The sequence below is a fragment of the Aedes aegypti genome, chromosome 2, assembly GCF_002204515.2.
Source record: "Aedes aegypti strain LVP_AGWG chromosome 2, AaegL5.0 Primary Assembly, whole genome shotgun sequence".
Lineage (NCBI taxonomy): Eukaryota > Metazoa > Arthropoda > Insecta > Diptera > Culicidae > Aedes > Aedes aegypti.
In genome coordinates this window covers 134,637,419-134,651,458 of record NC_035108.1, presented here as the reverse complement: position 1 = coordinate 134,651,458, position 14,040 = coordinate 134,637,419, and the positions used below count along the sequence as shown (strand labels likewise).

The following is a 14,040-nucleotide window of genomic DNA, read 5'->3' as shown; positions in this document are numbered from 1 at the left end:
AAATTGAAGCTGGATTCCGGACTGTTTCAACTTAATTGATAAGTTTTATTATTTTGAAAGATTTCTGAATATTTATACACTGTTCATGCTGCACGAAGCTCTTTTGAATTTAAATGTTATCAAAAATCCCCGCTTGATGGTATCCTCATGATCAACCATAGGAGTTCTAAGTACCCATCATGATCTACTCTATATATAGTGGAGTACCTAGTACCAAGATTTGAAGCGCTCGAATGCTCTGCAATTAAGCTGTATAATCGTAACGTCGTGGTGGTCAATAAGCAATTATTTTTCCACACTTATCAATCAACAAAAGGAAAGAATCAAAACCATAAATCTTTATGAGCCGCCTATGCCAAATTTCACCTGGAACCAATTTAAGCAAATCTTTGTTTACAATCAAATTCATTATCACCTTTATGATAAGTGAAACCGCCATAAAGCACTGGAATTCTGTTTCGCGCGATCGATGACAAAAAGAAAAGCTTCTCCAATTAACACTTAACGCTAGAATAGACAGTAGCATACATGTATGCCATGCAGCATGAAACGAAATTATTGAGTGCATATGAAGTGCGCCAGCAATCGCTACTAAGTACATTTTCAGCATTACATACGGAACAAACTATGTAAAATCGAATAAAACTTTTATTTTGCCACAATCCATTTGAAGATGAGGTAACTACTTATATAGAGTGTACCGTAAATTCGGGTGTAATTGATCAGTAGGGTGAAATTGATCACCGTGTCACGCGATTTTATTTCTTACTAATAGTGCACCAAGCTCATTGCAACTTATAGCAAATGAACGTTGTTTGTCTTAAATAATGTCTTATTGTGTATAGTGAAGTTTTTTGTGCAACAGAATGTTTATTTATATGAAAATAATGTAAAATTCTAGAATCAAGTTTAGTGTGAAATTGATCATCATCTATAAACTTCTAGTTCTAAACAAGGATTTGGACATGGTGTAAACCTGAAAGTTTGTGAGGATGCTAACAATATATCTCCAAAACAGATTTAACCATCAAAACTCTTACCAATTTGCTCGTTTTGTTGAAAAATTCAATTTTCTGCAACAAAGTAGGGAAATCCTTTGGAAATTGCCTACATTTAGGCGTTTTTCGTGGTATTCTTGAAATTTAATTATTGATTATTTCCATAAATATTGTCTTGTTAAGAATTTGGCAAGCAGATTTGGATTCAGGAGGCCCAAATTAAGTATGTAAAGTTGATTTCGAAACTAACAATAATAACATTGACAAGTGATCAATTTCACCCCGAAATGGGATTCTCCGTTTTTTTAATTTTAGACCAGATTTTTGGCACTAACATCACATTTGTTGAAAAATTTCGGTACATGAGCCAATGAGGTTCACCGTCGTACTTGTTTTCCTGCATTCAGTTGTATGATATTGATAACAGTTTAGAAAGCATACCAAGAAAACAGTGAAAAATGATCAATTTCACAGATACAGAAAAATCAATAGTCAACTTCATGTTTATGTACAGCTAACGTGAATGATGTAATTCAAACTTTTTTCTGTGGATAACAAATGAGGGACTAATATACTTCAAATCATCGATTATTTCGATTTTTCTGATTGTTATGTATTGAGTATGAGGGACTTTAAAATTTACGCCAAATGATCCACTTGCCCCACCATGGTGGGGGAAAAAACATTTGCAGATATTAAAACTTATTAAAATTCTCGTAAATAGTCTGCCAATAAATGATAATAATACTTGATCCACTTACCCCACCCCATTAAAAAGTAGGGGTAAGTGTACCATGTGTAATATATCTGTATTTATTTATAAAAATCACATATTTTTCATTGTGATTCATTCAATTAGAACTGAAATGCTCACTATGTGTCGAAAAAACTAATAGTATTTGATTCTAGACAGAGGTACAATGGATTCTTGATTGATGGTAAACCATTTTGAAATTAATTAATTTTTGCAACTAACAAGTTTGCTTGTGTTAGTGTACGCGTAGTACCAGTTTTGCAATAGTATCAGTGTGAACGTAAGAATATAACCTAAAACGAAACAATGGAGCAAAAACATTCAACATATTCAAGTATTTATGCTTAACATGGACAAATGATCCACTTACCCCACTGATACACTTCCCCCACTGTACCTTATTACAACTATGCTAGTCCATGTTAATTATATAAACATTTTAAAGTTTTGCTGAATCAAAACATGTGTAGACAGGGTTATCTGAATTGCTTCTTGGTAGCTACAATTAATTGCCCACCTTCCAAAAGTGTTTACCTCACCCACGCCGCACCACAATCCGAAGTTGAGAGTGTAGAAGCGAAGTGGCTTGTTTTGATAGCACTCGGTCTTTAATTGGTTGTAATCCAAGAGTGATTATACTCGCACATATTATACGATCCCCACACTTGATGATACATCCTTCAACTCGAAGTAAGCAAACAAACTTTGCACATCGTTGAAGTATTTGTTGGCTCCTTATTGCTGCCATATTGATAACGCCCTTTTTGAGAGTTTGGCTAGTTACCAGGATCGCCAATTGGGTCCTAAAATGTTTAATGAATTCTTATTTTTATTTAATAATACGAAAGAGCATGTTCTTGCAACTACTTTAGCATTTTTTTCTAACTCGAATAACGGCTATAACATTTTTAAACTTCAATTTTAAAAATGATTCCAAATATGAACCTTGACACTTGTGATCATGTTTGACATTCACAGTTTCGACAAAAATGCCACAGGGCATATAGTTTTAACACTGGGGTTGTTCCTATCTGACATTTCAGCAGGGACACGGAAAACAAAATATACCCAAAATTTGAGTTTAAACCAAAGGGTGGGACAAAATCATAAAAAAATGTTTTTTGGACTTAAACAAATGAAAATCATTTAAAAATTGAGTAAACATGTGTTTTTGCCCTCAACTTAAGCGTTTGATACTAAAATTGGGACAGGGCTTTAGGACCCAATTCGCAGCTCAACAATTATGGGGGAATCCCTCAAAGGTGACTGGACTGGACGGACACTGCGAAGCTTTTTAATTACAGTTTCGTTACCAATTTAAACTATAGGTAGTTATGCCTATTGGGCAAATCATGAACTTCGTGTACTTTTTAAGCAAGTTGCTACTTTTTCAAAATTATGAAATATAAAGTAGATTTTCTGAGTCGTCCAAATTATCTTCTTTTTCTTCCTGGAATTACGTCCCAACTTGAACAACGCACGTTCAGTTTAGTGTTCTATTATCGCTTTCACAGACATCAGATGAGAGCTTTCTTTGCCAATAGTCATTTTTGCATTTGTTCAGTATGACCAATAAAATAAATGCGAAAACCATCATTGAATGATAGTCTTCACATGGAAAACTAAAAACGAATAAAAAATATTTGTTTCATCCCAGACTCCGTTTTTTTTTTTGTTTCTGACAGAAGTCTTTTATCTGACACTCTCTTTTTATAAAAAAGGGGATTTGGAAGCATACCTTCTACAGTTATCATCTAGACATGGAATCATCTTCGTGATGTAATCTTTGAAACGTAACGATAGATGGGGTGAGATTCTTCACAGGTCTTGTCTCGAACATTCGCGCATGTCAAATGATAGAAGAGATTAATATTTGGAGTGCGGGAGACCCAAACATATTTTAGCTTAAAATTCCTATTCTGGAGGACCGTAATTGAAGTTTTCATTGTTTAGAAGTGATATGTGGCTTGTCTTGCTGAAAATCCGTGAGTCTTTGTTTATCTAAGTAATATTTTAATTTTAACCAATCTAAGTTGTCCCAACAAAACCTCCGATCTTTTTTGCTTAAGTACATTAACAAGGTTATTAGAAAACAAATCATCCTGCTTGGCGAAGTCATGTCAAAATGAAGTACATCAATCAAAAATAACACTCACCTACAAAAATAATAAACATAACGCTTGTGTGCGCTTAATTCAAGTTCACGCATTTTTTATGAGCTATACATTTTTTTTATTTCGTTTATTAGCATAATTATAATTGACAGTTGTTCCAATGCTTTAACACTGGATATTCTATGTAACTCAGTAGGAGGGAGCTTTAAAATCACTTTCAAATTTTCTGTTTGAATCCTCTGCAGAGGATTGTAAGTGTGAAGATAAAATATCCCAAATATTTTTGCAAACAATGACGGAGAAGTCTGTTTCATCCGCCAACAATGATTTTTGACATTCCTGGGATAACTCAGGAAAGTCAGATGTGAAAATATTGTATAATATTGTTCCCAGGCCAAAATTCTGCCTTGAGGAACATCAACTCTCACAGGAAGTCTTTCAGACTTTGAGTTCTGATAATTAACCTGTAGTGTACGATTTGACAGTTAACTTTAAATGTTTCTAACAATGTATGATAGAAAATCAAAGTTTTTTTTATTTTTATTTTACAATCAAACCTTCATACCAAACACTATCGAATGCTTTTTCTATGTCTAGAAGAGCAATACCAGTAGAATAAAACCTTCAAATGTATTGGAACGAATCATTTTTTTTACACCGGTCGAATGTCTATGTCGGAATTCGAACTGTTTATTGGCAATTTAATTGGAATTTTCGTTGATGTTGACCATCATATTGTTCAAAATTACCTTTTGAAAAAGCTTAGAAGCTTTTGCCGGATTTATGTCCGTTTTATAATTTTCATAGCAGGATCGCGAGTGCTTTGAAAATGACTTCTCCTCACGTTTTTAAGATGAAACAAGAGTTTAAGATCATCGTCTATAATCCCGGGTTCGAAATTTAGTTCACATTTTGGTATTACAATGCAACTTGCTTCAACAATGGAATTAGTTATAGTTTCGATCAAAAATCAAGTTTGGTTAAGGATTGGATTAAGAATCGCTTCATATTAGAATATTAACATTGGATATTTGGAATGTAACAGGGACACGATCAGAATCAAAATCAGTGTGAGGCTACAAAGGTGACTGAGTCGGTTAAGACCAAATCAAGCGTAGAAGGTTTTCTAGAAGAGGAAAAACAAGTAGAGCTATCAGATTATTGAATTTGAAATATCCTGAAGAGCACTCATCAAATAATATTTTGCCTTTGGAATTACTTTGAGAATTATTCCATGACCGATGTTTGGCGTTAAAGTCACTAATGACAAAAAAATTGACTTATTGTTAGTCAATTTTTGCAAGTCAGTGTGGAATAAATTAACTTGCTGCCCATAGCATTGAAAAAGCAAATAGGTAGCTATGAACAAACAACAAAAACACCTAAAGTTTCAAAAACTTTGGTTTCTAATGACGATAAAAGGTGATGGCGTATAAGAGCCTATGAATTATATTTGCAACTCCCCCACATGCCCTATCAAGTCAGTCATTACGATAAACAAAAAAGTTTGATTTTTTTTAGTTTAGGTCCAGGTTTCAAATAAGTTTCAGTAATAACAGCTATATATATATATATATATATATATATATGATATTAGCTGTAAGAAAATTGAACAGCTCGCCCTCTTTACATTCAAAGAACGAGCATTACAATTTAAAATATTAAAATTATTATTTGGATCCATTAGAAAAACGTAATCCAATAACAATTTGATTAGTAAATTTTACACCAACGCAGTCCAAGTTCAGTCATAGTGGTGATTTTGAACATTGCATCAATCGTTTGATTCAATTGTTCAGTTAGAAAAATAAAATCAAAGGGAGATATGTTACTTGAAGTGGGTACATTACAGCGGATATTCGCTGGTTGGAACACGAATGCCTTCCATCTAACGAATCCGACCCGTTAGTTGGAACGACTGATAGCTGGTGAAAATGCACCACACTCACGCATCTAGAGAGCAAAACGTCACGATTCGCACATATACATGCACATTTGTTCTATATATGGAGAGTTCTATACGACGGTGCTCAGACGTCAAAGTCTGTTTGACATCTACTCTACTCTTGACATTCGAGTGCTTTTAAGTTGGAATATTTTCCAACCAACGAACATCCAACCATCGAGTCATTCCATGTAACGAAGCTCCAACGAACGAATCCCCACTGTATCTGATGATTTCCCGTTAGAATTTGCGGTAGACGAAGAGGTGGAGTAGAAGTTTACTGTGGCAGCAGGGTTTTTTTTATTTCATTTGATTTGAAACATTTAGAACGGTTAGTCGGAGTATGAAAAGGGGAGGAGTTTAAATTACCTGTTACAATATCGGCATAGGATTCTGGGTAGATCCATTCGAAATTAAAAGATTCGAACGGCTACCCGACGGAATTAAATTAGTTTGTGAATGAGCATGTTTATAATCTTCCAGATGGGTATGATTGTCAATCAATAAAAAAATGAACATTGTTCGATACTCTACCAGAGATATTCCGAAAACGAAAAGCAAAAACGCGCCTCGACGACTCGCCTACGCGAAGGGCAATTCCAAAAGTTTGACTTATGATGGCCCCCACAATTCGCGCATACAAACTTTGTGGTATCATCTTTCACAGGACAGACGTCCTTAGCGTGCGGAGAACCTCCGCAAATAAATGTTTTGTTTCATGACCCTACTTTTGGCACCGACGGCACTGAGTGGGATTCTGGAAATTTCCTCCAGGTTTCTGGAAATGTTCCCATGTCACAAGACATCGAACATAAGTCTTACTTTTTCTAAAGCTTTAATATTATTTAGATTTTTTTTTGTTACTTACTTTACTTACTTTACTTTTGTTGTACTTACTATACTTACTTTACTTTTGTTGGCTCTACGTCCGTCAAGACATGACCTGCGCCACAATGTTCCGCCAACTAACTCGGTTCATGGCTGCTAACCTCCAATTTCTTGATCGCCCCACACTTCCAAGATCCTGCTCCACTTGGTCAAACCACCTAGCTCGTTGCGCTCCCCTTCGTCTTGTACCGGCCGGATTTGAGGTGAACACAATTTTTGTGGGTTGTTGTCCGGCATTCTCACAACGTGTCCCGCCTGAGAACTACCATTCCAGCTTTGGCGACTTTCTGGATACTGGGTTCACCGTAGAGTTGCGCAGGTCCTCTTCGAGGATTGTCCACGTCTCAAACCCGTAGAGGACTACCGGCCTTATCAGCGTCTTGTACATGGTACACTTAGTACGGAAGTGAAGTTTACCAGACCGCAAGGTCTTGTGGAGTCCGTAGTAAGCACGACTTCCGGCAATTATACGTCTTCGAATTTCTCTGCTGCAGTTGTTATCCGACGTTATCAATGATCCGAGGTAGACAAATTCGCCCACCACCTCGAACTCGTCCCCGTCGACCATCACGCGTCTGCCAATGCGAGCTCTATCGCGCTTGGTTCCTCCAGCCAGCAGATATTTCGTCTTCGACGTATTTATCTTCAATCCAACTCGATCTGTTTCACGTTTCAGCCTGGTATACTGTTCAGAAACCACCTGGAACGTTCTTCCAACAATGATTTTTTTTTGTTAACGATCAACGCTCTGTCATCGTAATCATCGTCATCATCGATACTTCAAAAGCAGTTTTTCTGTTCAAAACTTAAATTTATTCGATGAAAATGTGTTCACTGTGTTTCGGTTGGAGAATAGAATACAGTGAACACATTTTCCTGTAAATGTTCTTGATTTTGAACGAAAAAACTGCTTTTGAAAATACCGAAATCAATGACGGATCTTGCCCCCTTAAAGTGAACTAAATAATATTCTTGAGAAAGACTTTTCCCACAAATGCCAGGGGCTCTCTTTTCCATAATGATTACTTGGACTGACGAAAATCCAAGTAAATCATTATTCAATTTTTTATCTCTTCAGGTGACTTACAGTCACTTGGGAGACCTTTCAAGACGCCCTTGAACAAACGTTCAGTTTTGTCGTCATAAGGAAAATATGGGTGCTTATCCTATTCAACATGTTTGAGAAAAAGTTCACGATTTTCAAGAGTTGAATCCCCTAAAGGATTAAACAATTAAAAGGCTGTAACTTTTTAAACAGTAATTTAACCTTCTTATTTCTTTTGGAAAGTAAGGCATATTGTAAACCTAAACCTCCATACAAAATCCTATGTGAAATTAAACAACATAGGTAATACATATTCATCTGTCGAATATGAATAAGAAAAACATGCAAAAATGCAATAATATTATTAAAACCGAAAATAGAATATTTTTATTTGCTTATATTACTACGTTGGGTATGGCAATGTGAATTGCTAATGGCAACTTGCTGGGCATTTCCAATCTGTTTTTTTTTGTGCAAGTGACGTCAGATAATAAAAACCAAAAAAACGGATCGAAAATAAAACATAGATTTACTTTCTTTTATTCACAGCGAATAATAATTCGGAAAAGCTTCCACACATCTTGGCTTTATCAACAACAAAAACAGCACTACCATCGTAATCCTTGTTTTTTATTGTGATCGTACTGCAAAACGCGAGCAGGAACATCTCACAGTAAAACCACAATGACGTCAGTGATGCTGATCGAGGACGCCGTTAACAACAACAACAATAACAAAATCGCCAATAACGATCCGGACAGGGACCATTACCTTCGCGAGCTCACCAAGACATTCACCGGAATCGAGAAACCGCTAAAGAATGCTCCGACATGTGCAACACTAACAGACCTTATCAGCGCCCTGCACGATGCCTTCGCCTCCGACCGCGTCAACATCGAGTTCGTAAATCATCTCATGCTCAGCTATCAGTCGAACCCCTCCGAATGGCGAAAGTTTGCCAAGTTTGACCGTTTCAGGTAAGCTGCCGAGCACGTGGTTGATATTGATAGTTATTCGTTATGTTATGATGGCTCAAAATATCGCGCATACGGTTCTAGGTCAGGTTCTGAGTAGCCTCCGAAAATTTAGGATCTATGATCCTCTCTTATCCCACGGTTTCTTCGAAGCTTTATTGATATTTGACGAACTTGAGGCAAAAAGATTCAGATGGATACTATGCAGTAGTTACTGATTTCGAAAAAAATAACCCATTTGCAACCTCAGATATTATTTATTTATTTAGTTGGTGTCACATCAATTAATTTGATAAAACCTCGTTAACGATGTTACGCCAATTTACTCGGTCCATGGCTGTGTCTCTGTTGCACCTGATCAAGCCACCTCGCTCGCTGTGCTCCCCGCCTTCTTGTGCCAACTGGATTTGACGCGAACACCATCTTTTGCAGGGTTGTTGTCCGGTAGTCTTGCAACATGCCCTGCCCATCGCACCCTTCCGGCAACCTCAGATATAGTCGGTCAATTCAAATCATGGTAGAAAAATTGTTGTTAATTTCAACAAGATTAATATTTTAAACTTGTTTTTTTTTATATATAATGAACCTCAAATCTTCTCAAGTTAGATTTATGTGTAGAATTTAAACCGTTGTTGAAACTCGACAGTGCCTAAAATCTAAGTGCAGTGTTAATAATCTAGCTGAAAAACATCCAGAAGTTCTTCAAATTTGAAGTAAAGACTTTCAGTATGTATATATTCAAGAAAATTTGAAAATATAATTTAAATAATAACTTACCTAAATATTAGCTTTGAGCTAAATTGAAAACTAAAATAGTAAGCATTGGTATGTTCTAACCAGCCACTATGAGCGGTTTCCATATAGAATGGCGGTCAAAAATATGTTTGCCATCTCATGTCATATTTATGAGTTTTGGTATACAAATTTGATATTTTGTTTACAATGAACAGGTTTTCAAGACCAACTTTTGAAAAGGGCTTACAGCGAAAAAAACATTTTTCACTAATGATGCATATAGGCCATTTATGCAATTAACGTTGTGAAAACCATTATAAATACTAAAACTTACATAATAATGATGATATAAATCATTTAGCGATATTCAATAATCCCCTGAAATTATCTTTAGCTGATATTGAAGAAAAAAACACAAAAATATTGAAAAAAGTGCAAATATGTGCAGCTAAATTCTTCACGATCCTTTAGCTTACATCTTCGAATAACCTTGGACATGAAATTTAGCCTGGGACAACTTGGGACAAAGTTTCGGTAAAAATCGAATATGTTTTTTTCAGTGTAGTTCTCGGTTTTTCTTAAAAACTCCAACTTTAGCATACTGTATCAATGAAACTACAAAGGATCTTGCTCTAGTATTCCAGGAATATTTTAATATAAGTTTTTACTATGTATTGATGTACCAGAAGAACCTATCAGAACGAGTCATTTTTTCGATTATTGGCCACCTGATCGCCCATAGTGCCAGCATTAAGTTGGTACAATAATAAACGGGCCTAATATGAAAAGAATCTTCAATTCTTCCACGTGCCGCACCAAATGGAGTCGTTAGGCAGCCCTGTATCAAACCAAATTAAACATGATGAGAGCTAACAAGCTGAAGAGCATGTTTAACTACTTAAAATCAAGATGGCGGCCAAATAGTTCCAGAATAAGTAATCTGAGTTAAGTAAAATTTGAGGAGAAGAAGCCGCCCATGAAAATTGAGAATAGGGCTAAGCATTAATCTCTAAAAACAAACAATTCAAAATTTAAAGTATTTGTATCATACCTTAAGATTTAGAACTAATCCGGGAATTTTTTTTAAACTTTTTATATCTTATGAAGTCAAATCAAACATTAACTTAAGCCTAAAAATGAAAAACTAAAATCATTGAACCTTGTATCGAATCCTTTGTCTAAAAGATATAGTATAAAGCTTGTCCCGCTAATCAAAACATGATTGATTGAGTTGCTATTTATTTGCCTTGCGGAAAGCATCAAAACACCTCAGCTGTGCACCTGTTATCTACATCAAGAAAAAATATAACACATCAATGTCCGCGTGTATCAAGTGAAGTAAACTTCCCCCCCGACGAAGAGTGTGCCCTGGAGACAGCGCGAACGCCGTTGATTTAGCTTGGAAATGTTCCTTTGTAATCCCGTTGATAACAAAGCTCTTTCATCCATATCAATTCCGCGTTAGTCGGATTGAGTTGCGAGTGCCTTCTAGAGAGTGGAGAAAAGCGAACAGCAAGTGGCTGGGGTAACTCACATACTCGGAGGTGGAATTCACCTATTCGAAAGGAATTTCATATATGTCATTGGGAAGCAACAGCAACCTCTACTCTACAAGATAGGAACAGTATCTTAGCTGGATTAATGAATGATTAAACAACTTGTATTTCTTCCTGATTCTACTTAAAAAATCTATAGTTAGAAACAATGTTATTGTATTACCTTTAACCCATATAGGCCTAAGTGAAAGCAAAAATACTAAAACTCTCACCGCTCAGCAAAGACTTGACGGATATTTTTTAAATATTTTATGTCAGTATACTGGCACATATATCTAATTTCTAGACGTGGCCAGAGGAACTCGGGAATGTTCCTGTGGCTGGAGTTGTTCCGGTGGGTTACTGGGTCAAGTCGGGTGAAAAACGTCTATTTTTTGGGACATGCCAAGTTATCTTTATTTATTTGCAATGACATCCATTAAAATTTGCATAAATTATTAAAATCTTATATTCAACAGTATAGTTAAAGAGTTTTGGACCGTTTAGAATGTACCGGATGTGGCCACTCGGACTTAATACCCGGAAGAATCAGTTATAGATTTGTTGGATACTTAACCGTTTCAATTCTCGAAAAGTAGAGATCAAACATAATAGTTCACTAAAACGCATTCCCATAAGCTTGGCACAGATGTTTAGATACAAATTGGCCACTTTATTGAAAACTAGTGGGCCTGGCAAACTTTGTCTTGCCATCAAGTAGGCTGTTGAAACGCAAAGCACCCTTTTCACCTGACCTGACCCAGTGACCCACCGGAATAACTCCGGCCACAGGAACATTCCCGAGTTCCTCTGGCCACTTTTCGTAACTAGATACGTGTACGACCATACTGACCAAAAATGATTGAAATCCGTTATGTATTCGCTGAGCGGTGAGAGTTTTAGTTGTTTTTCTTTCACTCAGGCCCATACAGGTTAAGTATAATGTCGAACATTACATTCATTTCTTTTATCTTGGTGTTCTGTGTTAGGCAACATAATTTGATAAAACTAAATTAATTTACTACTAACATTTGGCTAAAAGCATCTTCTTTCTGGCATTATGTCCTCGCTGGGAGAGAGCCAGCGTCTCACCTTAATTTTCTTATGAACACATCCAAAGAGACTTCTTTGCCAAAGTTGTCAATCCAAGCCATACCCAGAATTTTCAAGAGTACAAATTTAGAGAACAAAACAACCGAGCCATATAATTTTTATAGGTGGATCGCGTGTGCGCTGAAATTGTCTTCTCCTCACGTTTTCAAGACGGATCAAGAGTTTAAGGTCGTCTATAATCACGGATTCAAAGTTTACTTCACATTTTGGAATCGCAATGCCCCTGGCTTCAACAATTGAATTTGTTAAAGTTTCAAGAGCATTGTCAATATCAAATTTTGTTTGTAAAGAAATGTCAACATCAAGGTTACTATCGATATGTTTTATATATATATTCCAGTCGGCTCTAAAATAGTTGAAAGTAGGGCTGATAGGATTGAGAATCGCTTCATGGGATATTTGAATGGTAGTCAGGGACATTATCAGAATCAAAATCGGCATGAGTAACCGTTGGCTACAAAGGTGACTAGAGCCGGTTAAGACCAAATCAATCAAAGAAGGGTTTCTAGAAGAGGAAAAATATGTACGGCTATCAGGGTATTGAATTGAGAAATATCCTGAAGAGCACGCATCAAATAAAATTTTGCTGTTGGAATTACTTTGCGAATTATTTCATAAGGGATGTTTTGAATTAAAGTCACCAATGACAAAAAAAGTTTGACTTGTGAGTCAATTTAGGCAAGTCTGTTCGAAGCAAATTAACTTGCAGTCCAGTGCATTGAAAAGGCAAACAAGCCGCTATAAAAGTATATTTACCAAGCTCAAAAAAAATACCCAACGTTTCAAAACTTTGGTTTCAAATGACGAAAAAAAGGATGAATGATGATAGCATGCATGCCACATCTAGTCGTTCATTACGATAAACAAAAAAGTTTGGATCCAGGTTTAAAATAAGTTTCAGTAATATGTGATTAGCCGTTAAAAAATTAAACAGGTCGTCCTCTTTACCATTCAAAGAACGAGCATTCCAATTTAAAATAGTTTTAATAATATTTGGATCCATTAGGAAAACGTAATCCAATAACAATTTCATTAGTAAATTTTACATCTACTTGGACTGCTTCAGCTATAGTGGTGATTTTGAACATTGCACCAATCATTTGATTCAATAGTTCAGTTAAAAAATCAAAATCAGTGGGTGACATTTTACTAGAATTAGGTGCATTTTCTGATTTTTGTTGAGGTTATCCGTAGTGAAGAGGCGAAATAGAAGTTACTTGCGGCGACAGAGGAATTTCTATTTGATTTTAAACAATTGGAACGGTTATCCATAGAAAGACAATTTGAAGGGGAGGAATTGAAACTGCCTGCTATAATATTGGCTTAGGAGTTTCCTTGTGTAAATCCATCCGACGGATTATATTCTTCCTGATGGATATGATTATTATTCAAGCGACTGTTAACCAAAAAATGATAATTGTTGAAGATTGTGCCTGGGGAATTCCGGCTACGAAAAATGTTGCTTCATCTGCCTGGTACGAGTCTTAACGATTCGTTTACGCGAAGGGCATTCCCAAAAGTTAGACTTATGGTCGCCCACGCAATTTGCGCATACAAACTTTTTTGTATCTTCCTTCACAGGACAAACGTCCTTAGCGTGAGAAGACCCTCCGCAAATCATGCATTTAGCCTTTTTGGTACCGACAGCAGTGAGTGGGGTTTTGAAAATTTCTTCCAGGTTTCTGGAAATGTTCCCAACATCGAACATAAATCTTGTTTTTTCAAAAGCTGAACTATATTCTTGAGAAAGCCCTTTCCGAACAATGCCAAATTTGGTTCTCTTTTTCATAATGATTACTAGGACTGGAGAGAATCCAAGTAAATCATTTATTGCATTTTTTATCACTTCATGTGACTTATAATATCTTGAGAGGCATTTCAAGACGACTTTATACAAATGTTAAGTTTTGTCGCCATAAGTAAAAAATGTGCTCCTTCT

At 36.0% G+C, this 14,040-nt stretch overlaps 2 protein-coding genes across 2 annotated transcripts in view; one reads left to right on the top strand and one right to left on the bottom strand.

Moving 5' to 3' along the window:
* LOC5569164 (transmembrane protein 170A) overlaps window positions 1–14,040 on the bottom strand; it is a 110,031-nt gene that overhangs the window by 80,924 nt on the left and 15,067 nt on the right. The gene's annotated exons all lie outside the window — the stretch shown is intronic.
* Window positions 1–14,040, top strand: part of LOC5569163 (cysteine dioxygenase type 1) — a 30,719-nt gene that overhangs the window by 14,483 nt on the left and 2,196 nt on the right. Inside the window, exon 2 of the mRNA XM_021842479.1 lies at window positions 8,294–8,721. Within this exon, the coding sequence (XP_021698171.1) occupies window positions 8,429–8,721 (293 nt within the window). The 5' untranslated portion in view covers window positions 8,294–8,428. The remainder of the gene's footprint in view (window positions 1–8,293; window positions 8,722–14,040) is intronic.